General features: G+C 50.8%; 1 protein-coding gene across 1 annotated transcript in view; it reads right to left on the bottom strand.

The window, feature by feature from the left end:
* The window catches only part of CMTM7 (CKLF like MARVEL transmembrane domain containing 7), a 52,221-nt gene extending 31,813 nt beyond the window's left edge, over positions 1-20,408 (bottom strand). Inside the window, exon 1 of the mRNA XM_056129599.1 lies at positions 20,205-20,408. Within this exon, the coding sequence (XP_055985574.1) occupies positions 20,205-20,363 (159 nt within the window). The 5' untranslated portion in view covers positions 20,364-20,408. The remainder of the gene's footprint in view (positions 1-20,204) is intronic.
* Positions 20,409-25,503: the final 5,095 nt, after the last annotated feature.

The raw sequence follows: 25,503 nt of genomic DNA, 5'->3' as shown, positions 1-25,503 counted from the left end.
GCTCGAGCGGGCCCAGTAACATTGTGAGACCTGTTGTTACTGTGTTTGGCACATCGAATACATCACGGGTAGCTTGCCAGGCTTTGCCGTGAAGGCGAGATACTCTCGGTAGCTTGCCGGGCTCTCCAAGAGGGGCAGAGGAATCAAACTCAGGTCGGCCTTGTCGGCCTCGTGCAAGGCAAATGCCCTACCTGTTGTGCTATTGCTCCAGCCTCCAAACTCAGCTACAGCATTTCAGAAGGCAGCCCCAGGTGGGGAGGCTGTGGTCTCTGCTCCCCGTCTTTTTTTTTTTTTGGTTGTTGTTGTTTTTTGGGCACACTGGCTGTGCTCAGGACTTACTCCTGGCTCTGTGCTCAGGGATCACTGCTGGCGGGGCTTGGGGAACCATATGGGATGTCAGGGATGGAACCCAGGTAGGAATTGTGCCAGCCAGGCAAGCGCCCTACCCACTGTCCTATCACTCTGGCCCCTCTCTCTCTGTCCTGCTGAGGGGACAACAAAGACCTCGATTTAGAACCTTCCACACCCCTTCAGTCTTCATGGCTTCAAAAGATCCGGGAGAGGCAGAACTTGGCCACTCCTGCCTTTACCTTGCCAGGTTGCCGCAAGGTGAGACAAAGGGGCCATTCAGGGCCACCAGCTTCTGCCCTGGCCCAGATGCCTCTGGGCCAGCAGGAGGGGGACACTTGAGAGAAGGTAAACAAGAGCTCAGGGGCCCGGCTCTGGAGGTCAGCGAGATATCTCCCACGGAAAGACACTGTCTGCCCTCCTAGGCGCTCAGCAGGACCAGGTCAGCTGCAGGGAGCCCACCCGAATCTGGTGGCTGCCGGACCCCACGGCTTCTCTCTAATCAATTTCTGAACGAGTGTCATCACTTTGTGCTTTTCTATAAACATGTCTTAAAAAGAAAAAGAGCATGTGAAATCTACATTTAGTCCGTCTGAAAAAGAGCCAACATAAAATGGAAGTTCTGAGGGCCAGAGTAATAGTAGAGTAGGTAGGGCGCATGCCTAGCACGTGGCCTACCCAGGTTTGATTCCCAGCACTATTTGGTGCCCGGAGTGATTTCTGAGCTGAGAACCAGGAGTGAGCCCTGAGCACCGATGGTCGGGTGTAGCTCAAAATCCAAAATAACAGAAGAAGACATTCGAACTGATTAGCTATTTGGACCTTCATGTGAATAATGAAACACACGGACTGACTGCCTCTTTCTCGGCCTGAAACCCAGAGCCTTGGGGGTGCTGCAGTAGGACACCAGCACACTGTCCAGAACCATCCAGACTTCCGGGCCCACAGGGGAGGGGCCAGGTTGGCCTTGCCCCTGGCCCAGCCCCCACAGCTGGCACAGGCCAGGGACAGAGCAGACGCTGAGTAAATATCCCGCAGAGCAGGCGCAGGGTCTGTGCCAGGCATAGGGCAGGCCAAGGAGCACAGCACAGGCAGGGCCAGCATCCAAGGCAGAAACGGGTGTCTGAACTCGAGCGGCCGGGCCTGGCACCCAGGCTCAGCCTTGAGCCGGGCAATGCCACAGTTCGGCGCTTCCTGTGCTGCTCGGAGTCAGGAACCTAGCGGCTGTGCTGACAGCCGTTCCTTTCATTCCTCAGCTTCTCTCTGTTTGCTTTGGCGGAGGGGCTGGCTGTTTTGATGGTGTGAGTCAGTGGAAAGCTGTCAGCTTAATTAAGTGAAAAAGAAAGGCGCTCTCCCACTGCGGCAGTCTCTCTGTGGCTCTTGGTCTGGCCCGTAGGACCCAAGCTGTGTGCCCAGGGTGGGGTGGGGAGACCCACCCAGCGGTGGTCCCCCCCCCATTCAGTGTCATGTCAGGGCCCAGGCTGCGGCCAGAGGCGCAAGGTACACTATGACCAGATGCTTTGGAGAACAAGAGATGTCTCTTCACTACAGACATGTTTCAAGCCACTAGAGCCTGAGGATCTTGGAGCCCTGCGGCCTCTTGCCACTCAGGTCCTGGTGGAAAGACTCACCATAATCACTCCACAAAGAGGCGTGGGGGAAAGTTCTGGGAGGAAAGAAGAACCTACAATGGAGGGGGCGGTAGAGATGAGGGGGATTACTTCTAAATGTGGGAGTGCGGGGAGGATGGGCACTGCCCTTTGAAAGCAGATGGGAGGTCCGGATTAGGTTTATGGTGCTTGCCTGGCATGCGGCTAACCCGAATGTGCTCCCTGGTACCCCATGGCCCCTGAACAGCATCCAGCATCCCCAGCACCACATCTCAAGCCCCTTACATTGAACCTCTGTTCAAATAAAAACAGAATGTTGCCAGGCTGGAGTGATAGCACAGTGGGTAGGGAGTATGCTTTGCACGTGGCCGACCCAGGTTTGATTCCCAGCATCCCATATAATCCCCTGAGCACTGCCAGGAGAAACTCCTGAGTGCATGAACCAGAAGCAACCTCTGTTGTGCAATGCTGTGCAATGCTGGGTGTGACCCAAAAAAGAAAAACAACAACAACAAAAAAACCCCCTGAGTATTGCCCAGAGGACCCTGCTAAAGAAGCCTTGGGACAGCCCTCCTCCCCAAACAAAACAAAACCCACAACAAAGGGGGAAAAAAACAGAACTGCATATAAGGCAGGCATCCTACCTGCTGTGCTGTCTCCATCCCAACCAACCAGAAAGGAGGGGTCCTAGAGGAAGCAGGGCTGGTTGGTTGGTTTCTTGATCTTCAAATAGGAACAACAGAACTTGGAGGAAAGAAAGAAGGGCTTATTGGGCAGCTCAGCTGCTGGGCATATGCCTTGCATGTGTGAGTTCCTGGGTTCAATCTCAGGCACCTCAAAAGAAATCCTGCCCCTGCCTCTTTGAAGACAGGTGGAAATGACATTCTCCTAATTCAGCAAGGTCTCTCCCATGGGAAGACACTGTCTGACCTCCCAGGCGCTCAACAGGACCAGGTCACCCACAGGGAGCCCACCCAAACCTGGATGCCGGACCCCAGGGCTTCTCTCTAGTCAATTTCTGAATTAGTGTCCTTACTTTGTGCTTTTCTATAAACATGTCTTAAAAAAAAATAAAAAGAGCTTGTGAAATCTACATTTAGTCAGTCTGAAAAAGAGCTGACATAAAATGGAAATTCTGAGGGCCAGAGTAATAGTAGAGCAGGTAGGGTGCGTACCAGGCATGTGGCCTACCCAGGTTCAATTCCCAGCACTGTTTGGTGCCCAGAGTTGAGCTGAGAGCCAGAAGTGATCCCTCAGAACCAATGGCCTTCCATGATGAAAACCAGAAGCAGGGCCACTATCAGGTGTTTGTATCGAAAGAACTGTCTGCGGGACTGCAGCCCTGAAGCTAGAAATACCCCAAGGCCACAGCAAAGGGAGCATAAAAGAGTCTGTTGCACAGATACTGCACGGATCCTCAGTATATGCTGGGATACTGGGTCCAGGGGCTGGAAGGGACTGTGGAAACAGCAGGACTGAGGGATCATTCCCACCAAGCTAACAGGAGGACAGTGGAGGATTGGGTGGTGCTAAGTCCAAGCACATCTTGGTTGTGGCACCACAGAGGTGACATTTGAGCTCAGACTTGGCTTTTAAAAAATAGGAGATGCAGTTCAGTTTAACTTAAACAATTAACTATGAATTTTATTTTGTTTTATTTTTTTTTCCTTTTTGGGTCACACCCAGCAGTGCTCAGGGGTTATTCCTGGTTTTGCACTCAGGAATTACTCCTGGCAGTGCTCAGGGGACCATATGGGATGTGGGGGATCAAACCCAGGTCAGCCGTGTGCAAGACAAACGCCCTTCCTGCTGTGCTATCGCTCCGGCCCCTAACTATGAACTTTAGACAGGAAGCTTGCAAAGGACTTTTGTGAAAATAAAAGCACTGAAATTGAGATAAGGTGCCTCACTGCTAAACACAGCTCCATTTTCTTCTTTTTCTTTTCTTTTTTTTTTTCTTTTTGGGTCACACCTGGCAGTGCACAGGGGTTACTCCTGGCTCTGTGCTCAGGAATTATCCCTGGCGGTGCTCAGGGGACCATATGGGATGCTGGGAATCGAACCCGGGTCGGCCACTTGCAAGGCAAATGCCCTACCCACTGTGCTATTGCTCCAGCCCCTTCTTCTTTTTCTTTTGCCTCTATCATGGCTACAAATGTTGAGACTAGGGGGTTCCTCCATCATGACTCAACTAAACTCAATGACAGGAACTAACCCCAAAGTCTGGGACTCTCCACAGTTGTCAGTCATGAAGACACTCCCTGAATGAACATACTAAAGAGATACAGTTTGGACAAACACAGCACAGAAGGCAGGCCACTTGCCTCACACACAGTTGACTCGGGTTCAACCCTGAGCACCACATCCCCAGGAGTGATCCCTGAAGCAGAGCCAGGAATAAGCCCTGAGTGCCACTGGGTGTGAACCCAAAACAAACAAACAAACAAACACAAAATAAAATGTTACAGGACTGGGGACAGAGAGCTCCTGATTCGTGTATTTGAGATTCTGAGTTTGATCCCTGTCATCACACACACACACACACACACACACACAAAATCAATCAATCAAAAGTTACAGAAGTATACATAAATCATCACCAGATACTTCTACAAACAACGGTCATAGAATTCCTGGAGCACACGGATATCTCATATCTATACCACTGATGTATCAGGAATAGCATACCACATTGGATGGGATATAAAGTAGAAGGTAAACAATCAAATATATAAATATATAAAAAACAAATATATTAGCACACGAGAATCTGTAAGAACATGTTAGTAATCTCTTAAACAAGGGCTTAATGGCTCCAGGGTGAGATACAACAATCTTCACATACTTTCTTCTAACGAAATCTTTTTTGTTCATTTTTAGCAGATTGTTCATAACAAGCAATAAATAATAAATAATTTAGGGCCTTCTATTGGGGCAGCTTGGGTGGTGGTTGGGAAAATTCAAAATAATGGTAGTGGGAAAGTGTAATGATGTTGGAATATCAAATGTAATAAGTTATTAATATAGTGAACCACTTTATAAAAATAAAATTATAAAAAAACAGGTCAATCGGGGCTAATGGGATCACCATCAGATGTCATTTGTGAACTAGATAATATCTCACACTTAAAGATCCTACTAGAATGCTCTAATATCTTTCTGGCTAGGGGAGGCTGAGGGCCCTTCATTCATGCCTCTGGGGAATGCACTCCCAACTTCGTCTCTGCCCTGCCACTTGAGTGTGACCCTGATATTCTCATCATGTTGTCTCTGTCTTTAGGATTTTGCTTCTCTCAGCAGCAAGTCAAGAACTGTTTCTCAATTCTGGTAGATGGGTTTTGTGGCTGAAATCTCCAGGCTTTCTTAGTGTCGGGATGGGCTGCCTCCCCTCACCTCCCTATACTTCAGGAAGCTTCGGCAAGTCACATCCACACCCCAAAGCTGCCACCCAGTTAAAAATCTACCCCAGCCTTACTGTCCCAAAAGAAATACTGAATGCCCTGAACAAACACAACGACCTCTTAGTACCTATATTGCAAACCATAATGCACAAAAGGAAAAGGAGAGAGAGAGAAGGAAAGTGCCTCCATAGAGGGAGGCTGGGGGTGGGGGGTGGGTTGTTGGGGGATGGTGGGAGGGAAACAGGGGACACTGGTGGTGGGAAAAATACACCAGTGGAGGAATAGGTATTGGATCATTGTATGACTGAAACTCAACCATGAACAGCTTTGTAATGGTCTATCTCATGGATATTCAATCAAAAAAAAAGAAAAGAAAAAAAGAACCGTTTCTCTGGAAAAGCTACTTAGCAAACACCTCTACTATGAAGAGAATTGAAATGCAGTCGCCATAGAGAGGGAGGGAGGGTGGCCACCTGATACTGCAATCCTGAAAAAGAGCAAAGAGACACACCTTCTATTAGTCTGGTGGTGAACAGAAGGCGTGCCTACAGTCTAGGTTGGAGGCTGAAGTTTTAGGGCTGACTAGTGTGGAAATCTTTTATTGGTTGCGTTCAATTCCTGTAGCTGCTGGAACAAACCGCCATAAATTTGGTGGCTTAAAACAACAAAAGCATCTTTGTGTGCCACTATGCTCACAGTTTGCTCCTGGCTCTGTGCTTGGGGATCACTCCTGGTGGGTTTGGGAAACCATATGGAGTGCTGGGGATCAAATTTGGATGAGCCACATGCAAGGCAAGAGCCCCACCTACTGTACTCTTGCTCTGGCCCGGGAATATCTTCTTGGGGGAGAAGGAAGTGATCTGGGTCACACCTGGGTGCCCAAGGGCTATTCCCAACAGTGCTTGGGGATCATCCACCTAGGGATGGAACCAGTGAAAATGTTTTCTTCCACGGTGCCAGAGGCCAACAGTCAACCATTAGTCTCAGTGTGACAAAATCAAGGCACAGATGATAAATGGATGGACATGGAGAGTATCATGCTGAGTGAAATGAGTCAGAAGGAGAAGAACAGATATAGAATGACTACATTCATTTATGGAATATAAAAAAATATATACAGTAAAAGACTTTTGTGGGCTGGAGTGATAGCACAGCGGTAGGGCGTTCGCCTTACAAGTGGCCAACATGGCCGACCCGAGTTCGATTCCTCCGCCCCTCTTGGAGAGCCCGGCAAGCTACCGAGAGTATTCGATATGCCAAACACAGTAACAACAAAGTCTCCAATGGAGACGTTACTGGGCCCGCTCGAGCAAATCGACGATCAACGGGAGGGCCTTTACCTTTACCTTTACAGTAAAAGACTAATATCCAAGGCCAGGGAAAACAAGATCTAGGAGGACTGGTCAATGGTTGGAGTCTACCACAACTGTGTGTGGGGTGGAGGATAGGTAAGAACTGAAGTGTTTAAAGTAGGCAAAGATATATATGTGATAACCTTTCAGTATCTGTATTGTAAAAAAAATACCCAAAGGAGGGAGGGAGAGGGGGCTGGAGCAATAGCACAGTGAGTAGAGTGTTTGCCTTATATGTGGCTGACCCAGGTTCGATTCCCAGCATCCCATATGGTCCCCTGAGAACCGCCAGGAGTAATTCCTGAGCACAGAGCCAGGAGTAATCCCTGTGCATTGCTGGGTGTGACCCAAAAAGCAATAAAATAAAATAAAATAAAAATAAAATCTTAAAAAAAAATCAAGGCACAGAGAGGGCACTTTGCTCCCTGGAGCCTTGAGGAAGACTCCATCTCCTTATTCACTCCAGCTTCTCTGGGTGCCCTGGCCTTTCTGGGCTGCCAAATCTGCTCCATCTTCTCGGTACCCTCGCCTTCTAAGCAATGTCATTACCCAGATGATCATTTCAGGATTAAGGACATCTGGGGAGAGCCATGCTCCAGCCATGCAACATCCAGAGGTTCGGGGGAGCAGGACAGTTAATAAATATTTAGGGGTGGGGGACACTACGCAATCCCACTCCATCTGGGAAGTAACTTTTCATCCTTAAATCGTATTAGGACATCTACATGTTGAAGGAGCGATCTCTTGGTGCAGGACTGTTGACCCAACAAATGGAGAGAGGAACCGGCTGGGAGGGACAGGGGCCCATCGGGCCCCGGAGGGGCTGGGGGTGGCAGGGAACCTGCTGAGTTCCCTTCCTCTGCCCAAAGGGGCACAGAGAATACTATCTGCCATGGGGACACTGGAGGAATCTTTGTGAAACTGCGCTCACATCAGCAAAGCAACAACCTGTGTGCCTTTAACCTTTTCCAAGTGAAACTCATTACATGGACGAGTGTGCCGATGGGGCCACCATCTCCAAAGGCAAAACAGTTCTTCAGGAAACCTTTTCTGTTGGTTATGGCCTCAGTCCTCCCCAGGAGTTACAACAGACACAGTCATGTCTATGAATTTTTTAAAATCTAGGAGCGATAGCGCAGCGGTAGGGCGTTTGCCTTGCATGTGGCCAGCTCGGCTGAGCCAGGTTCAATTCCTCCGCCCCTCTTGGAGAGCCCAGCAAGATACTGAGAGTTTCTAGCCCGCACGGCAAAGCCTGGCAAGCTACCCGTGACGTATTTGATATGCCAAACACAGTAACAAGTCTTACAATGGAGACGTTACTGGGCCCGCTCGAGCAAATTGATGAACAACAGGAGGACAATGACAGTGACAGTTTGTTTATTTGCAGTGCCAGGACTGAGCCAAAGTCTCCTGCACGCACCTGACTGCTGAGCCACCGTATCCCCTGGCTGGGACATTCACTGGTTCTACCTCTGAGTGCATCAACTCAGAGCCTCTGTAGAGATCCGACAGAAGCACCACTGAAAGTTCCTAATGCTTCCAAAAGGACACAAGTGGGTATTTCAGATGGCCTGCTTCTTGAGGCTCCCTCTTCCAAGTTAGAGTTCACCCCCAGGGACATAAAGTAACAAAATAGGAGATTAATACCCAAGAATAGCCGAGATCAGTACCAGGAGGATTATTCCATGGCTTAGAGGCCAGCCGGGCATTCTGGGGGAAAGGGCAGTTCAGATAGAGAAGGGAGCACCAAATAAAGGGTGTTTGGAGGATCCTCCCAGGATGGGAGATGCATGTTGAAAGTAGACTATGGACCGAACATGACTGCCACTCAATGACTCTTTTGCAGACCACAACATCCAAAAGAAGAGAGAAAACAAAAGGGAATGCCCTGCCACAGAGGCAGGGTGGGATGGGGGGATGGGGATGGGAGGGATACTGGGATCCATGGTGGTGGAAAATGGGCACTGGTGGAGGGATGGGTATCTGATCATTGTATAATCGAAACCCAAGCACAAAAATTTGTAAGTCTACAACTGTACCTTATGGTGTTTCACTAATAAAAATATATTAAAAAAAAAAGAATTCACCCCCAAATATACTGCAGGGCGGGGGGGGAGGGGAGAAGATGGGGGAGGGTATTCTGCTGTTATCGCCTCTCACTTGCAACTTCTTGCTAATCGTTCCCAGGGCATAGCTGGAAGTGCATGGCCCAGAGGGCTCTGGGAGTTTATTTCTTCTAATTGCTAAACAGAAGCAGCTCTGTGCCACTGCCTCAAAAAACCCTGAAGACTGTGTATAGGCCACTCCCTTCCCAAAGCCCTCTGCAAGCTCAGGCTGGGGCTAGGCTCCCGAAACCCATCTTAGTCTAGCACCTTCTCCTGCATGCGCCTGCTTCCCTTAGACAAGAATTCCTATCACCAGGGCAGTAAGTGGCAACACTCCCCAAAGGTGCTAAGGAATTCTAAGAATTATGTTGGTCACACGGGTCTCCATATCCCTTAGACTTCCCAGGATCTTAACACCTGGAGGGTTAGTGGAACACAAGAACTCTGGAACTTTCCATGGAACACAACGCAGGGTCTTTCTCAAGAGCAGTAGAAAATCCCTCAGACTCTGAAAGCAGACAATACGGTGACATTTCAGAATCTGATTTTAAAAAACAACGATCAGTTTCCAAAGGCAGATGACCGACATTTGGCTCAAGGATTCTTTTAAGAACTTCTTTAAAGAAGTCTTATTATTTAGAAAGTTCTCCTTTTAAAAGTCCTGATAGGGGCTGGAACGATAGTATAGCGGGTAGGGCATTTGCCTTGCATGCGGCTGACCCAGGTTTGATCCCTGGTATCCCATATGGTCGGTCCTCCAAGCACCGCCACAAGGAGTAATTCCTGAGTGCAGAGTCAGAAGTAATCCCTGAGCATCGCTGGGTGTGACCCCCTCCCCCTGCCCCTGGCCAAGAAAAAATCCTGATAAAGTCTTTTTTTTAATTAAAAAAATTTTTTTTATAATGTAGGAGTAGCACTGTCCTCCTGTTGTTCATCGATTTGCTCGAGCGGGCACCAGTAACGTTTTCATTGTGAGATTTGTTGTTACTGTGTTTGGCATATCGAATACGTCACGGGGAGCTTGCTATTTATTCAGTCACTGACCTAATAAAGTCTTAAATACACAAAAAAAGTCTGATCTCCTGTGAGATAGCAGAAGATGGCTAAACGTCTGAGAGAGAGAAAGAGAAAGAGAGAGAGAAAGAAAAGTATCTGCCATAGACGCAGGCAGCAGGCTGCAGGGGAGGGTGCAGGAGGGACATTGGGACAATGGTGGTTGGGAAATGGCCACTGGTGATGAGACCAGTATTGGAACATTGTATGACTGAAACCAGATCATGAACCACTTTGCAACTGTGTATCTCACGGTGATTCAGTAAAAAAGGGGAAAACATCTTGGTCTGTGTAGAACGTGTGCTGGGTTTGATCCCTGGTATCTTGAAGGGAAAAAGGGCCGTTTCAGTTACGACACAGCATAGTTTCAACATAGCCCCACCCCCCCCCACCCCCACCCCAGGGCTCTCTCCTGGCCCTTTCCTGTGGGTTACTCTTAAGCCTCCCAGCAGCCCAGCTGTCCTCAACAGGTACCCAGTCTGCTCCACACACACTCCAGCTGTGCCATACCTTGGCGGTATTTCTCCACTTGGGTTGGCTTCATGACTGGCCAAAGGAGCGCCTATTCCAGCACATCCTTCTTGTGGCCAGTCTGTCCCCCACAAAGCAGAACCCGGAGTAAGCCACACTACAGCCAAACTCGGGCAGTTAGCACATCATTTTCAAATTACATTCCATGACAGGACACACACACACACACACACACACACACACCCCACACACACACACTCAGGCCGTTTCCCTGGACAGGAAATCACCTCCTGGGCTCCTCTGATGAGTTCCAGAGCTTAAGTGGCCTCCTGCCTCCAAACCCCAGCGTTAACAGTAATGACTATGACTACAACTGTGAGACACCTTTCTGTGCCTCAGTTTCCTCTGTAAATGCGACAATGGTGGGCCCTACCTATCCAGAGAATGGAAATGTGAAAATACCCAGTCCTGTGGCTATCACACATGGGATTCAGTGAACGAGGGAGTTTATCTTGGGGTGGAGGGCTGGTTCATGCTTAATAACCCTATGCTCAGAGGCTTCTCTGAGGTGTTGTAGGGACCACTAAACCCATTCAACAGGATTAAACCCAGGTTGCAGAGTGCAGGGGAACAACCTTAACCCCTCCCACTTTTTCTCTGGCCTATTGTTGTTCTTATTAAAGTACTATTTTTATCATTGAGAGAAAAAAAGGCTTTCTATTATTAATAACAGTATTACAGTTGGTACTGTTTTCTTCGTGGAAAGTGTAAGAGGAAGCAGAGAAAAAACATCTCGAGGTGACACTATAATTGGCGAGACCCTGGCTTTCCCCAAGGTTCCTGGACTCTCTCCTCCCCACCTTCCATTCCCTTAGAGCAATGACCTGGGGTCTCTCCTAATGGCAGTCCTTTCTGGAGTGGCTTAGGGGAGCCACTGAGAAACCCCCTGTCCTTCCAGTGATCCACCAAACAGATGTGTGGCTGACCCTCAAAAGTGCAGTGCCATTGGTGGAATACAAAATATCACAATATGAGACTAACACCCAAGGACAGTAGAGACAAGGGTCAGGAGGATTGCTCCATAGTTGGAAGCCTGCCTTACGAGCTGGGGGAGAAGGCAGCTGGGGAAGAGAAGGGATCACTAAGTCAATGATGGTTGGAAGGATCGCTTGGGACGGGAGATGTGCTGAAAGTAGATAAAGGACCAAACATGATGGCCTCTCAGTATTGTAAACCATAATGCCCCAAAGTAGAGAAAGAGTAAGAGGAAAACTGTCTGCCACAGAGGAAGGGGATGGGGTGGGATAGGGGGTGGGGGAGAGTGAGGGATACTGGGGACATTGGTGATAGAGAATGAACACTGGTGGAGGGATGGGTGTTCGAACACTATAGTACTGAAACTCGAACATGAAAGCTTTGTAACTGTATCTCACAGAGATACAATTTTAAAAAAATGCAGTGCCCACCACTGCCTGGGTGGAGACAGAACTGGTGAAGCCTCTTCTCTGTGGAGGGGCTAATGCACATCTGGGTTGATTCTGGGCATCAGCAGGAGTAGGGGGCATGGGGCGGGCGGGCGCAGCAGCTGTGGGGGAGTATGACCACCAGCGCCAGGAACTGCTCAGGCCACAGCTGGCTTGAGCTGGGGCAGCCATGGGACGGAGGAGCTCCCAGGCTGATGTGCGATGAGCTTGTGGTAGCATCGGTGGGCATAGGCCTGTGCCTGTGTTGGGCAGCGGCGTCAGCCACAGAGGACCTGAATTGCCCACACACGGCTGCGCTGGAGGCCTGCGGAGGGCAGGGAGAATTCTGGCCCCTGCAGCAGGAATTCTGTGCATGTACGGGGTACCCAAGCAAGGTTCTGGGAGATCATGGAGAGTCTCTAGGATGCATGCCCCACCTCCAGGCTCAGGAGAGCCCATAGCCCCCCCCCCCCAGGTATTTTTGGGGGAGGGGGTGGAGGCTCCCAAAGGAAGGCAAGTGATATCTGGGGTGTCTGGGAGAATAAGGCACTCCCTCTGCTGTTCCCCCCTTCATGGTGCTCTTGCAATGACTCAGGGGTGCCTAGCTCCCCCTTGAGTTGTGTGGGAGGAATTGTACTTAGCTCGGCCAGCCCTGCTATGGGGGGGTGGGGAGGTTCCCCCATGCACTTGCCACGGGCACACCACACTTAGCCAGATGTGGCAGGGTGAGAAATCCCTTGCAGTATAGGGGGGATCATGGTCACAGAGGGCAGAGCGATTGGGGGCTGGGGGGAATGGACCACCAGCACTCTGGGAATCAGGCCTGCAAGGCAGGCTTTAGCTTTCGGACCCTGAGCCATCTCCCTGGCTGAAGGGGAGTTTTTTCTCTTCTTGTGTTTCCCCTCAGTGATGTTCATCAAGCCCAGGTGTCGTATAAGGCATGTGATTTGCTGCTGAGACACATTTTTTGGGCAGGGTGGTTGCAGGGGTGAGGAGGCAGGTGTGGGGTTGGGGCCACACCCAATAGTGCTGAAGGAGTTATTCCTGACTCTGTGCTCAGGAGACCATGTGTGGTACTGGGGATCAAAACTCAGGTCAGCTGAATGCAAAGCAAATGTCCTACTTGCTACACTATCTCTCCAGCTCGGGGAAATTCTAAGACTGGAGTTCAATCCCTGGCATCCCATATGGTCCCCTGAGCTCTACCAGGAGTGATTCCTAAGTGCAGAGCCAGGAGCAAGCCCTGAGCATCACCAGGTATGGCCCCCAAACAAAATAAAGCAAACAACAACAATAAAGAAGAATTCTACACGCCGAAGCCTAGCTGAACGGGTACAGTCATTCTTCAACGCACACAGATGCCATAACCACCGCAACGCTTAAAGCACCAGCACAACTGAAAGTATTCAGGAAGTTTCTAGTCCCTCGCCACCACTTTCGGATACCAAAGATCCTATCAAAACTTAAAAATATTTCTGAAATTTCTGAATGATAAAAGGGTATACCCATTCTTTCTAGAAATTAAGAGTGTAGAAAATTCTTCCTCCCCCCCCCCCCCCAGTAGATTAATTCTTTAATGCCACCATGCTTAGGAGGAAAGCTGCCTTTCTCTGGGCAAAAGGTCACATTTACTCCCAGGTGGCATTTATGGATCTGTCAGCTGGGAATTTCCTCAGAACTTTGCTAGAACAGCAGAGGGGGAAGCATCTTGACCCACAACGGGGAGGTGACTGGTCCCATCCATGACTTGTTACAACAAAATGTTGGGTAAAACCAAACTGCAGAACCCCGCAGGGTGGGGCAGAGTCAGGAAAAAAACAAGATAGTGGAAGGGCCAGAGAGATAGTACAGGGGGTACAGCACTTGCTTTGCACGTGGCCAACACAGATTTCATACCTGCCACCCTATAGGGCCCCCAAGCGCCACCAGGAGTAATTCCAGGTACAGCCAGAAGTAAGCCCTGAGCACAGCTGGTGTGGCACCAAAGCAACCAACCAACCAAACAAATAGAAAATTCCAGACTGTGGGGCAGGAGCGATACCATGGGGCACAGGTGACTGCCTGGCAGGGGGTGGACCTGGGTCTGATTCCTGGCACCACCTGGTCCCTTGAGCAACAGCACCACTGGGTGCAAACTTCAAGGCCCCTGAAAACTGCCAGGGTCTCCCTATGTCCCCTGGTACCACAGAACCTGAGCAGCACCACATCCACAGAATGGCGGTGCTCAGGGATCACGCCTGGCGGGGCTTGGGGGACCCAAAGTAGCACTGGGGGATCAAACCCGGTCAGCCACATGCAAAGCAAGTGCCTTACCCGCTGTATATCTCGTTAACTCATTGGACTCTTGCACTGAACTGCCAGCCCGATTGGACAAGAATTGCCAGGGGAAGCCCCTGAACTGCACCCCAAAATTCAAAGTGGCCCGTAAGGAGCACGATGGCTCCAGGTCAAGAGACTCTGACTTCTGTGGTGGATTAATACTGACATAACACTTCCCGGTTTTCTAGAATATGGCTCATACTCTCACTGGGATCTGTCAGGCTTTGGAACCTGTCAAGCACATTTCTGTAGTTATAGTCAATCCACAATTCCCCTTCCTGTCCGCCCTACTTCCTCCACAGATTCAGATCTGATGTTTGTGCTCTTCCGTCTGTTAATGCGGTTCCCTCATCCTCCAAATACCTCTTCCTCTGAGAAGCGTTGGCCTACCACCCACACAAGTCAGACCTCCTCATTAATTCCCTGTGCTGATGAATACCTTTCTTTCATAGGTCTTGTCCCAGGTTATAATTTTATGTTAATAACCGTTTGGTCAATGTTGATTTTCCGTTACAATGTAAGGTGGACAAGTTGATCTGTCTTATTTACTCTTCTCCCCCGTGTCCTAACACATGGTAGATGCTCAAGTATTTGTTGAATAAATAAACTTTCTGGAAGTTATTTAGGCTTCTGTTTTTGCTGCTTGTGAAACTATGTTCTGATTCTGCTTCCCTCTTAGGATTCTGAAAATAGCACAGCCCCTAGGTTTGGGCGCAAGTAGAAAGGGCAGGGTTAAAAACATCACAGATACTCAAATAATGAATGTAATGAGATGAAGCCTCTTTTGAAATGTCAGCAGTGGGAAGGCTAAGAGTCTCCCAAATCTTACGCATTGGCTTTATGTTTTTCCTTCTCCCAATGTACTACCCAGGCATTCAAGATGTGAATGGGGACATGACCAACCTAAGAAACTCATATTCATCTTGGGGCTAGGGTGATAGTACAGCAGGTAGGGCGTTTGCCTTGCACAGAGCCAACCCGGTTTTGATCCCCAGCCCCCCACTGCCCCCCCATAAGGTCTCCTGACCACTACCAGGAATAAACCCTGAGTGAAGAGTCAGAAGAAAGCCCTGAGCACAGCCAGGCATGCACCTCCCCCTCGAAAGAAAGGAAGGAAGGAAGGAAGGAAGAAGGAAGGAAGGAAGGAAGGAAGGAAGGAAGGAAGGAAAGAAGGAAGGAAGGAAGGAAACTCACAATCATCTTTTTATGTGGTTTTTGGACCATAACCAGTGGTGCTCAGATGTGCTCAGAGCTTGCTCTGTGCTCAGGGAGTGTTCTGGGATCATATAGGGTGCTGGGGATCGAACCCAGATCAGCCTAATACATAGTAAGATTCTTAGCTGCTGTACTCTCTAGCCCATACTCTTCTCTTCAGGAGATGAGCGACTCGCCTTGCATGCAGTTGTGAGGACCATAACCCTGGTTTTTTGAATCCCTGGTACCACATATAGTTTCCCTGAGAGCCACCAGGGGTCACTCCTGACCAGAGAGCCAGGAATAGCCCCTGAGTACCATTGGGTGTGGTTCCAAAACAAAATTCAACAAAGATTCAGTGGTGGTTCTTGTCCCTCTCATCTTCCTCCGGGCGTGATCCCCCAGTAGAAAGAAGTCTCTGAACCCAGAGGCTGACTTGGGGGGAGCAGGGGCAAGGAGAGGGAAGGTTCCTTCCCAGCCCAATCTTTCTGCAGAAAGACCAGGGTAGGGGCTGGAGCAATAGCACTGAGGGTAGGGCACTTGCCTTGTACACAACTGACTCGGGTTTGATCCCTGGCACCCCATATGGTTCCCGTAGTCCTGCCAGGAGTGATCCCTGAGTGCAGAGCCAGGAGTAAGCTCTTAGCACTGTTGCCCCAAAACAAAAGAAAAACCAAGATAAAGTGGCTCTCCTAAGAGGCTGCTGTGCCAACCCTCTGCTAGAGGATGTTGGCAATGCCACACCCCAAGGTCTCCAGCTCTTCTCACCCCGGGGCAGCCTAAAGACCTGGTTTTGGGACGAAGACTCTGAGACCGTGATAGCGCGTAACCCTTCCTCATGAGTAGAAATGGGGGATGCTAATGAAAGACCTGTGGCTGGCACCATGAGCCTTCACACAGGGCATCTCTACCACACCCCAACTTTCCCTCCATCAATTTCTTTGAACAGCTGTACTGAGTATTGTACACTTTACATGTATTGTACACTTTCTACGCACTGAAAGTGTACAATACATGTCTGCACAGTCAGCATCAGTAAATCACTGTATCACACATGATTTTATTTAAAAAAATATTCTAGGGCTGGAGCGATAGTGCCATGGGTAGGGCATTTGCCTTGCACGCGGCCGACCCGGGTTTGATTTCCAGCATCCCATATGATCCCCCAGCACCACCAGGAGTAATTCCTGAGTGCAGAGCCAGGAGTAACCCTTGAGCATCGCCAGGAGTGACCCAAAAAGAAAAAAAAATTTCTACCATCCCCTTCCCCCAGGCTGGAGCGACAGCACAGCGGGTAGGGTGTTTGCCTTGCATGCAGCCAACATGGCCAACCCAAGTTTGATTCCTCTGCCCCGTTAGGAGAGCCCGGCAGGCTACCGAGAGTATCTTGCTCACATGGCAAAGCCTGGCAAACTCTCCGTGACGTATTCGATATGCCAAACACATAACAAGTGTCACAATGGAGACGTTACTGGACCCGCTCGAGCAAATCGATGAACAATGGGAGGACAGTGACAGTGATCCCTTTCCCCCAAGGAACCCCCTCAATGCATTAGCAATCTCTCTTCTGCTCTTAGGCTCACAAATTCAGCTAGAGCATTTGCCTTTGCACCAAGCCAGATTTGATCGCCAGCAATCTGGTCCCAGCCCAAGCCCTGCTAGGCGTGATCAGTGAATGAGAAGTAACCCCTAAGCATTCTGGGTGTGGCCCAACCACACCCTCCTCCCCCATGGAGTAATGCTGCTCTGTAGCTCTGGGCGGACATATGCTCTCCTGGCAGAGATCTTGCCCCTGCCATCCCCACCTGCAAAGCATCTGAACAGTGATCTGGTGTCTTCACCTCCTCCCCTCCCTGGCCTCTTATTGTTATTAGTACTGCCACTACTGGGAGTAAAATGGCACCCCAAGTGATATCTAATTCCCAGATCAGTTAGCAAGTTTTCTTGGGGCAGGAAGGCTGGGGTTGGTCACAGCGGTGGAACTTTGGTTACTTAACTTCCAACCATTTCCCCCTTGGTCAAAATGTTACTTCATGGGGCCGAAGAGAGTAGAACAGAGAAGACGCTTATCTTGCATAAAGCCAACCCAGGTTCAATCCCCAGCACCCTAGGGTCCCCTGAGACTACCAAGAGTGACTCCCTGAGTGCAGAGCTAGGAGTAAGCCCTGGACACTTTTGGGTATGACCCTAAAACTAAACCCAAGAAAACCCAAAGAAACAAACAAACAAACAAAAAACACTACTTGACTGCTTTCTGAAAAAAATCTTTAATGCAACATACATGGCATTCAGCAGTGCTTCCCCATGTGGGCAATATCACCCTTACCCAGAGGCACTGGAGCAGGGGTGGGAGGTGGGGAGCAGCAGTCTCAGGTATAACTGCAGGTGCTTTATGTTTGTCTACTTAAAGGAGGTAGATTTTGGGGGGGAGGGGAAACACGTTGATTTTTTTCCCCTAGAAAAGGGGTGACAGACACCTTTGGGAACCTCTGATATACAGCATGTCATTCCTAGCACGAATGACGTGCTAGGAATGACCAATTAGCAACCAAACACCTCACTCTCTTCAACCCAAGGACTGAGACCCCTCTCTTTAGTCTAAAAGAAAGACCCCAGAAACCAGGTCAGGGTGGTTTTTAAGGACACTCCACTTTCACTTAGAAACTCGCTTTCTTCCTACATTCTCACTTTCTCATTTTCTAGCAGTGGATGAACCAGAGAGGCCTGAGAGGAGAACGAAAGTCATTTTGAGAAGGAAGCCTTTTCTCAGGCATTCCTGAAGGCAACAAGCTGGCCGGAGTGCGGAGCATGACCAGGAGGCAAAGAGGACCTGGGTAATCCCAGGGCAGAGGGGGCTACATTCCACATGGAAGCGACACCTCAACAGACAACAGTATCGATCCAGAGTGTCTGAAGGACGCCACCATTGGCAGCCCCTCCCCCACTATTGAAACTCAGCTATGTGCTTCCCAACAAAGCCACGGGAACATCGAATACCCAAGCAGGCACCGCAGGAAAGTGGGAGAGGAGAAGATGTTAGACAAGAGATTAGAGAGGGTCCTCAACTGTCTCTGTTATTATAAGAACCACCCTCTGTGGACACCCTCATTCCCAGGGGCTCTGCTTAGGCAGTCTGTAGCCACCGGCAGGAAGAAGGTAAACTCAGTTGAAATGAAAGGCACACAGAGAACACGGAGCCAGGAGGATGCCCTGAGCACCATCGGGTGTGGCCCCAAAGCCATAAAAAATAACTTAAAGAGGCTTAGTGGGGGGACCTTATGGGGCAATGCCAGCCTCTCTACATCTTCCTTCACCAAATTCGTGAACCCACACGCTGTCTGATTTCCATCTCGCTGCACTAACCTCCCCGTTCCACTCTCTTCCAGTGCTCAGGCCACACCCAGCAGCATTCAGGGGCTACACGGCAGAGGGCTCAGTCTCTCCCACGGGTGCTGGGGGAGCATGTGGAGCCAGTAAACAGGACTGCCTCCCAGTAAACAGGGCTGTTTAGGTGTTCTGTTCATTGGTAGGTTTTGGGTTTTGCTTTTTGGACCACACCCAGTAGTTCTCAGGAACTAGTCCTGGCTCTGCACTCAGAAATTACTCCTGGCAATTCTCAGGGGATCATATAAAATGCCAGGGATCGAACCTGGGTCAGACAAAACACAAGTGCTAGACAAGCACCCCTACCCTCCATCCTATGGCTCCCGCCCCAAGAGCTCTGCTTATGGGCTCCAAAAATACCAACACCGCCTTGCTCAAACCGCCACCACTGATTCTGTTGTTAGCCAAGATCCTCTGCTTCCGAATTTCCCGTTCATCTAGGTAGATCTCTTTTGCAGGGGGCCAAGGACGATGGGCCCTGGTTCCAGCCCTGAGCATGGGGAGTAACAGCCTTAGCGCTGTGTGCAGACCGTGGGGCTGGTGTGTATACACGCACCCTGCAACAAGCAGGCTCCCCCCCCATCCCCACCCCCCCCTGCTTCCAGCCAGCCCGAGGAGGGCTGTCCCTCTCTGGCGGACCTCCCTCCTTCGCCTTCTGCAAAACCCGCCCTCCACCACTCTTGCCTGCAAACATTTCAGAGTGCTGAGGCGGCCTAACCCAGTGTACTTAAACACACCAAACGGAAAAGCTGTTAAAAGTATTTTAAGAAGTAAAAAAGGGGGCGGGGTGGGGGGGGAGTAGGAGAAAAGAAGACCGAGAAACAATAGAACAGGCAGGAGAGCCGGGTAGAAGGAGCCGGTGCCGCACGGGATCATCCATCCTCCGGGGCGGCCCTCAGCCCGCCTGCCCCCACGGTGACTCCCATTCAGTGATTCCAGCTGGGCCCCCAAAATGCGGGTTCCTCAAGAACAGGCCTCCCCCACGGACAAGCTGCCATCTGAGGTCCCCCGCGACCTGGCCTGTCCCCAGGGGACTGGGTCACCCGCTGTCCGCCCACAGGGCTCCCCCATTCTCCCCCCCCGCGCCCTCCCTCCGGCAAGCGCGCCCAGCTGCTGGCTAGCGGGGCGCAGGGAGTCCTGCAGCCGCGCCCCACCCCCCGGCACGGGTTCGAAGCCCACGGGGCAGCGAGAAGAGGAAGGAAGACGAAAAGGAACTTTTCGGCCCGTGGTTTCCGTCCGAGGGCGGCTTTAGGCCCCAGATGGGTTTCTGGAAAAACTGCGGTCCCTGGAGGCGAAGCCCAGGTCGGCGAGTAGCAGGACCCCGGGGCGGGTGGGGGGCTCGGTTCCGACGCGGGGGTCTGCCGGAGCGGGCGCCCCGTTGGGACCCCTGGGGAGGTAATGACGGGGATGGGGTGCGGGCGGCGCAGCCCCCCCCACGTCTCGGGGGCACCTCGAGCCCCCGGGATTCCCCGCGCGCGCCCCCCGCTTCGCGCCCCGCGCTTACCATCTGCGCCACCTTCATTAGGGCCGGGTAGGTGCGGGGGTAGACGGAGTCCAGCAGCCCCTCCGAGGGGCTCCCGCCCGGCGGCCCCGCGCCGCTCTCGGGGCCAAAAGCACCGCCAGTGCTGCACGTGGTGCGAACCAGTCCGGCTCCACGGGACATCGCGCGGTCCCTGTCCTCCGGCCTCCTGCCCGGGCCTGAGGCCCCCGGGGCCAGATAAGGAGGGGCCGGTCAGGGGCGTGGCGGGAGGACGCCGGGGCGGGAGCGGGGCAGGAGGCGGGGCAGGACCCCGGGCAGGCGGCGGGCGCCAGGGTGGGCGGAGAAGGGGCGTGGCAGAGGCGTGGCTGGGCCCCAGGCGGGCGGAGGGAGCTGAGGTGGGCGTGTCAGGGGCGTGACCTGACCCAAATAGACTCACAGCGGGAGCCTGAGGGGGCGGGGAAGGGGCGTGGCAGGGGCGTGGCCGGACCCCGGGCGGGCGGGCGGCGGGAGCCCGGGACGGCAGGCAGGGGCGGGGCACAGACTGGCCCGGCCGGCGGACACAAGGGAGGGTAGGGCGCTGGGGCTGGCATCCGCCACTGAATAGGAGGCCCTCGGGTTCTGCACCAGTGCGGACCCTGGGAGAAACCAGCACCTAGCGGAAGGGTAGCGGCCGCCCTGCTCTTGGATGGCCCTGGAAGAGAGAGGGGTTAGGGATCCCGACTGCTGGGAGGAGGACACCCGACGCCCGGGGCCGGGGCCACTCTCTGCAGCGGGGTCTGAACCTCCTGGGACTTTCTATGGGTGCGGCTGCGGATGTGAGCCGAGAGAGAAGTTCTGTTAACTTCCACTCGCTAAAATGCCCCCACCTTCCGTGGCGCGCTCCGTTACTGCGTCTGCATGTTGCACGCCTAGCAATCACCTCCCCATCCACAACCTCAAGTTCGCCAATAGCCACCGCCCGCCCCCCGCCCTACTACCCGACCCCGCACTTCCCTCCTGCTCCCCCAATCCGCCAGTCTCAGGTAAGCGCACTATTCTGCTGTCGCTATAGATTCGTTCTGACTGTTCTTGGAAGTTCTTGCTGTGCTTGGTATTCTTGAAAGAAGGCAGAACGTTCTCATTCGTGTCTGGCTTTGTTCACTTAACATAGGCGGGGTGAGGGGGGGGCGGCGGCTCCCAGTCGGTGATCTGGTGGGACCACTCCCTTGGTAATAAATCATTGATCATCAATTGCCAGTGGCAGGGGTCATGTGCTGGGCGCCGGGGCTTCTTGCGTGCAAGCAAGACCTGCACTCCAGCTCTCTGAGCTATCTCCCAGGGGCCGACAATACCCACTTAAAAATTACTCCTCTTACATCCATTATGACAATTTTAGTTGGAATTTGTCCAGTCTGGATAAGAACTGAGAGTTGAAAGCTATACATGATATACATGATAGCCTTTCAGCATCTGTATCACAAATCATAATGCAGAGAGAGAGAGAGAGAGAGAGAGAGAGAGAGAGAGAGAGAGAGAGAGAGAGAGAAGCGCAGTTCCTGCCACAGAGGGAGGCTGGGGTGGGAGGGTTGGGGTGGTTTGAAGGGGTGGCAGCGAAACTGGGGACACTGGTGCTGGGAAATCACACCGGTGGTGGGATGAGTGTTAGAACATTGTATGACCAAAATGAAATCATGAACAATTTTGTACCGCTCTTACAGTGATTCAGTTTAAAAAAAAAAGAGGGAAAAATTCACTCCTCTTGGGGCCAGAAAGATAGAACAGTGGGTAGGGCTTTTGCCTTGCACATGACCCACCTGGGTTCTATCTGGGTGGGCACCCCATATGGTCCCCTGAGCACCGCCAGAAGCCATTAGTGCAGATCCAGTAGTAAGCCCTGGGCATAACTGGGTGTGCTCCAAAGACAATAAATAAATAAATAAATAAATAAATAAATAAATAAATTACCCTTCTCTAGTGTAAATCAGGAGTTTTAGTCTTTCCTTTCAATAGCTGAAAATCCCACTTCGCGAAACTTTTGTCATGGGTTGATGACCCCTGCCTGTGTTTCCGGTTGCTATTGCCCATAATGAATAATGCTCTTGTGGATATCATGGTTCCCACAGACTTTTGGTGGACGGAAGCTGTCATATGTTCCTAAAGGGGTATGTTTGTATGGGCTCACACATTAGAAGCTGTGGAACAAAGGTTACCCAGTGACATAGTGGGTTGCAGCTCCTCCAGGTTATTTTTCCAGTGAAGACAGGCCTGAACAGGGCCACCAGAATGACACTGTTATCAGAATCCCCTTGCACAGAGTGCCCCTGTGACAGTGCTCGTGACTTCACTTGTGGACTTCACTTATCCAAGAGCCCAAAGTCGACCTTGGGAAGTCTTGGGATATCAGCTATCTGACTCTTTGTCTGCAGATCTTCATCTCACTGGCCGAGGCCTGACACTTCTTGAAGGTGCAAGTACTCCTGCGGTCTCTGCCTTGACAAGTCCCCCCGATGGTTATGAGCAACAGTTAAGTTTGAGGACAGGCTGTGGCCAAACCCGAGACACTGGGGGAATTCATGACAGATTAACCTCTACACCCATAGGCAGTGGCTCGATTTTATGATTTCTCTAAATACTGACTCATCTCCTTAGATAATGGTCCCTAGGTAATTTCCCCTTCTCCAAGGGGCCTTCATTCAAGTCTCTAGCTTCCCCCAACCCCTTTTTTATTTGGTCACACCCAGAGGTGCTCAGGTCTTACTCTTGGCTCTGCACTCAGGGACTACTCCTGGCAGGGTTCAGGAAACCATTTGGGGTGACAGGGATTGAGCCCGGGTTGGCCACGTGCAAGGCAAGCCTCCTGCTTGATAGCTATCTCTCTGGCCCCCAGTTTGTGTTTTGACGCATTGTTCCACCCCATCTCCCTGTGATTCAGTTATGGCCGGAATCTGAAAACCCCTGTCACTCCCGCTGTTCACTACAGCAGAGACTCAGGTTTCTCTGGTACTGTGCCACAGACAAGATGGGGACTGGAGAGGCCGTACAGGGTTAAGATGTTTGCCTCATACATGGCCTACCTGTTTTGATCCCCAACACCACCTATGGTCTCCTGATTCCTGCCAGGTGTGATGCCTAAGCACAGAGCCAATTGTACGCCTTGAGCACCCCTGGATGTACCACTATCCCCCAGACCCTGCAAAAGGAGCTTGAATAAGGTGCTTGGCTGTGTGGAACAGTATACTGGCCCAAATGCAGAAAAAGGCTTCACAGAGCAGAATTGCATAGCCAACCATCTTGACATCCCAGTGGAGTAAGCCCTGTCTGTGTGAGGGCTAGATCAGGGATGTCCTTCAAGATGTCCTCTGAAATTGGCCATTCATTTCAGCCATGAGGAACAGATGAAAATTCAAGTATTTTTAAGTTCTGGGGCTGGAGTAATAGCACAGCGGGTAGGGCGTTTGCCTTGCATGCAGCTGACCTAGGTTTGATTCCCAGCATCCCATATGGTCCCCCCGAGTACCGCCAGGAGTAATTCCTGAGTGCATGAACCAGGAGTAACTCATGTGCATCACCGAGTGTGACCCAAAAAGCAAAAAAAAAAAAAAAAAAGAATTTTTAAGTTCTTCTTTTGTCCACCTGGAGGGGTACAGACTGAAGGGTTCTGAACAAGGGGTCACTGTTTGATCACTGCTGATTATGACTACATGATCATGGCCATATTTCTGGTTAGAGATAATGAAAAAACACCGAGAAGATGAGTGTTCACCCTGTATTAACCACAGTGCCCAAATGACTTTGGGTTGCAAGTGACAGAAATTAAACAGAAGCAAAGTAGAATTCATTGCCTTGTGATAGTGGTAGGAAGAGGTGAAACCTACTTCAGGCATGGCTGGATCCAGGTGTTCAGGTCAGGCACAGTTCAGGATTACTGTCTCTTGGGCTTTATTCTCTACTGGTTAGGTCTCCGATCCGCAAGCTCCTCTCACTATCCCTGGTGGCACAGGCCTATTGCTCTGCCTTTCTCTTTAATTTCTAAGGACACTTCTCCAAGGGTTCTAACATAGTATCAGTTAGCTTGAGGTGCTTTAATAGAACACAAGAAGTGAGTTATCTAACCAACTTTATTTACTTTCTCACAATTCTGAAGGTAGATGTCCAACATCTAGATGCCGCAAGGTTGGTTTCTGGTCAGGCCTCTCTTCCCGATTTGCAGACCTCCTCCTGGATCTTTCCTCTGTGCTGGGGGTGGGGTGGGGTGGGGGTAGAGGGTGGAGAAAGTGATCTTGGAACTCTCTTCCTTCCCTATAATGATACCAGTGAGTGTGGGTGTGGGTGCGGGTAGGGGCGATTCCCATTGGTCTAATTACCTACTAGGCTCCACCTTCCAATCAATCACTATATCCAGAGAAGTGGGACATTTCTAGTGGTTAGACCAAGTTCTACCTACTATGGAGTCTGACAGAATCATGAGAACTGAGTAGAAGAGGGCCGTTTCCCCAGAGGAAAATCAGGGTGCATGTCCCAGAAGGGAGAATGAATCCCAGAAGGGCAGAGACATTTTCACGCAGAAGCCTGTGGGCTTCTCCAATGGTGCTCCAGGGCCTGAGGACTTCTCCAGTGGTGCTCCACTCTCCACCTGGCTGTGTATGCCTGACCCCTTCAGTGCTTGCTGCTTGGGCCCAGTAGTGATGGGGACCCAGCAGTGCTCAGAGGATTATTCAGTGCCAGGCATGAACCTAGAGTGCTACACTTGAGTGATCTGGCCTTTCCCAGGCTGGGTGCTCTTCCATAACATGAACACTCCATAATTTATCAGTGTCTGATAAACATTTGATTGTGCCCAATTTTGATCAATAATGAACAGTGCTTTATGAATATTCCTGCACGATCTTTTTATGGCTGCATGTCTCAGGCATCAGAGAGGGATTGTGGGGAGATAGTACAAACGCTTGTTAAACTTTGCAAATAATGCACTGTTTTCCACTCCCACAAGCAATGCAGGAGAAATCCAGATGCTCCACACCTGGCCAATCCTTGGTATTGCCAGTTTTTACCAGACAGTTCTAGAGGGTGTGGTATAACACCTCATTGCACTGTTAACTAGAAAAAAAGTATCTACTCGCTTTACTTTCTAAAATTGCCTTTTGTTAACCCTAAAAGAATGAGTAGCATATGTAACCACAAACTGCTAGTGAAAACTATAGTTTAACTATTGCCTCACCATTGTTACCCTAGACACTTGCTAAAACACCTTTGTTTGGTAACTAAGCAGGATTTCTTTCTCTAACAATAAGGCATCTACTGCTTATGTAATCAAACCCTATATAAACTGCTTGCTGTTTGAAGT

This window comes from Sorex fumeus, unplaced genomic scaffold (genome assembly GCF_029834395.1).
Source record: "Sorex fumeus unplaced genomic scaffold, SorFum_2.1 ptg000072l, whole genome shotgun sequence".
NCBI classification, from domain to species: Eukaryota; Metazoa; Chordata; class Mammalia; order Eulipotyphla; family Soricidae; genus Sorex; species Sorex fumeus.
This window is presented reverse-complemented; position numbering and strand designations above follow the sequence as displayed.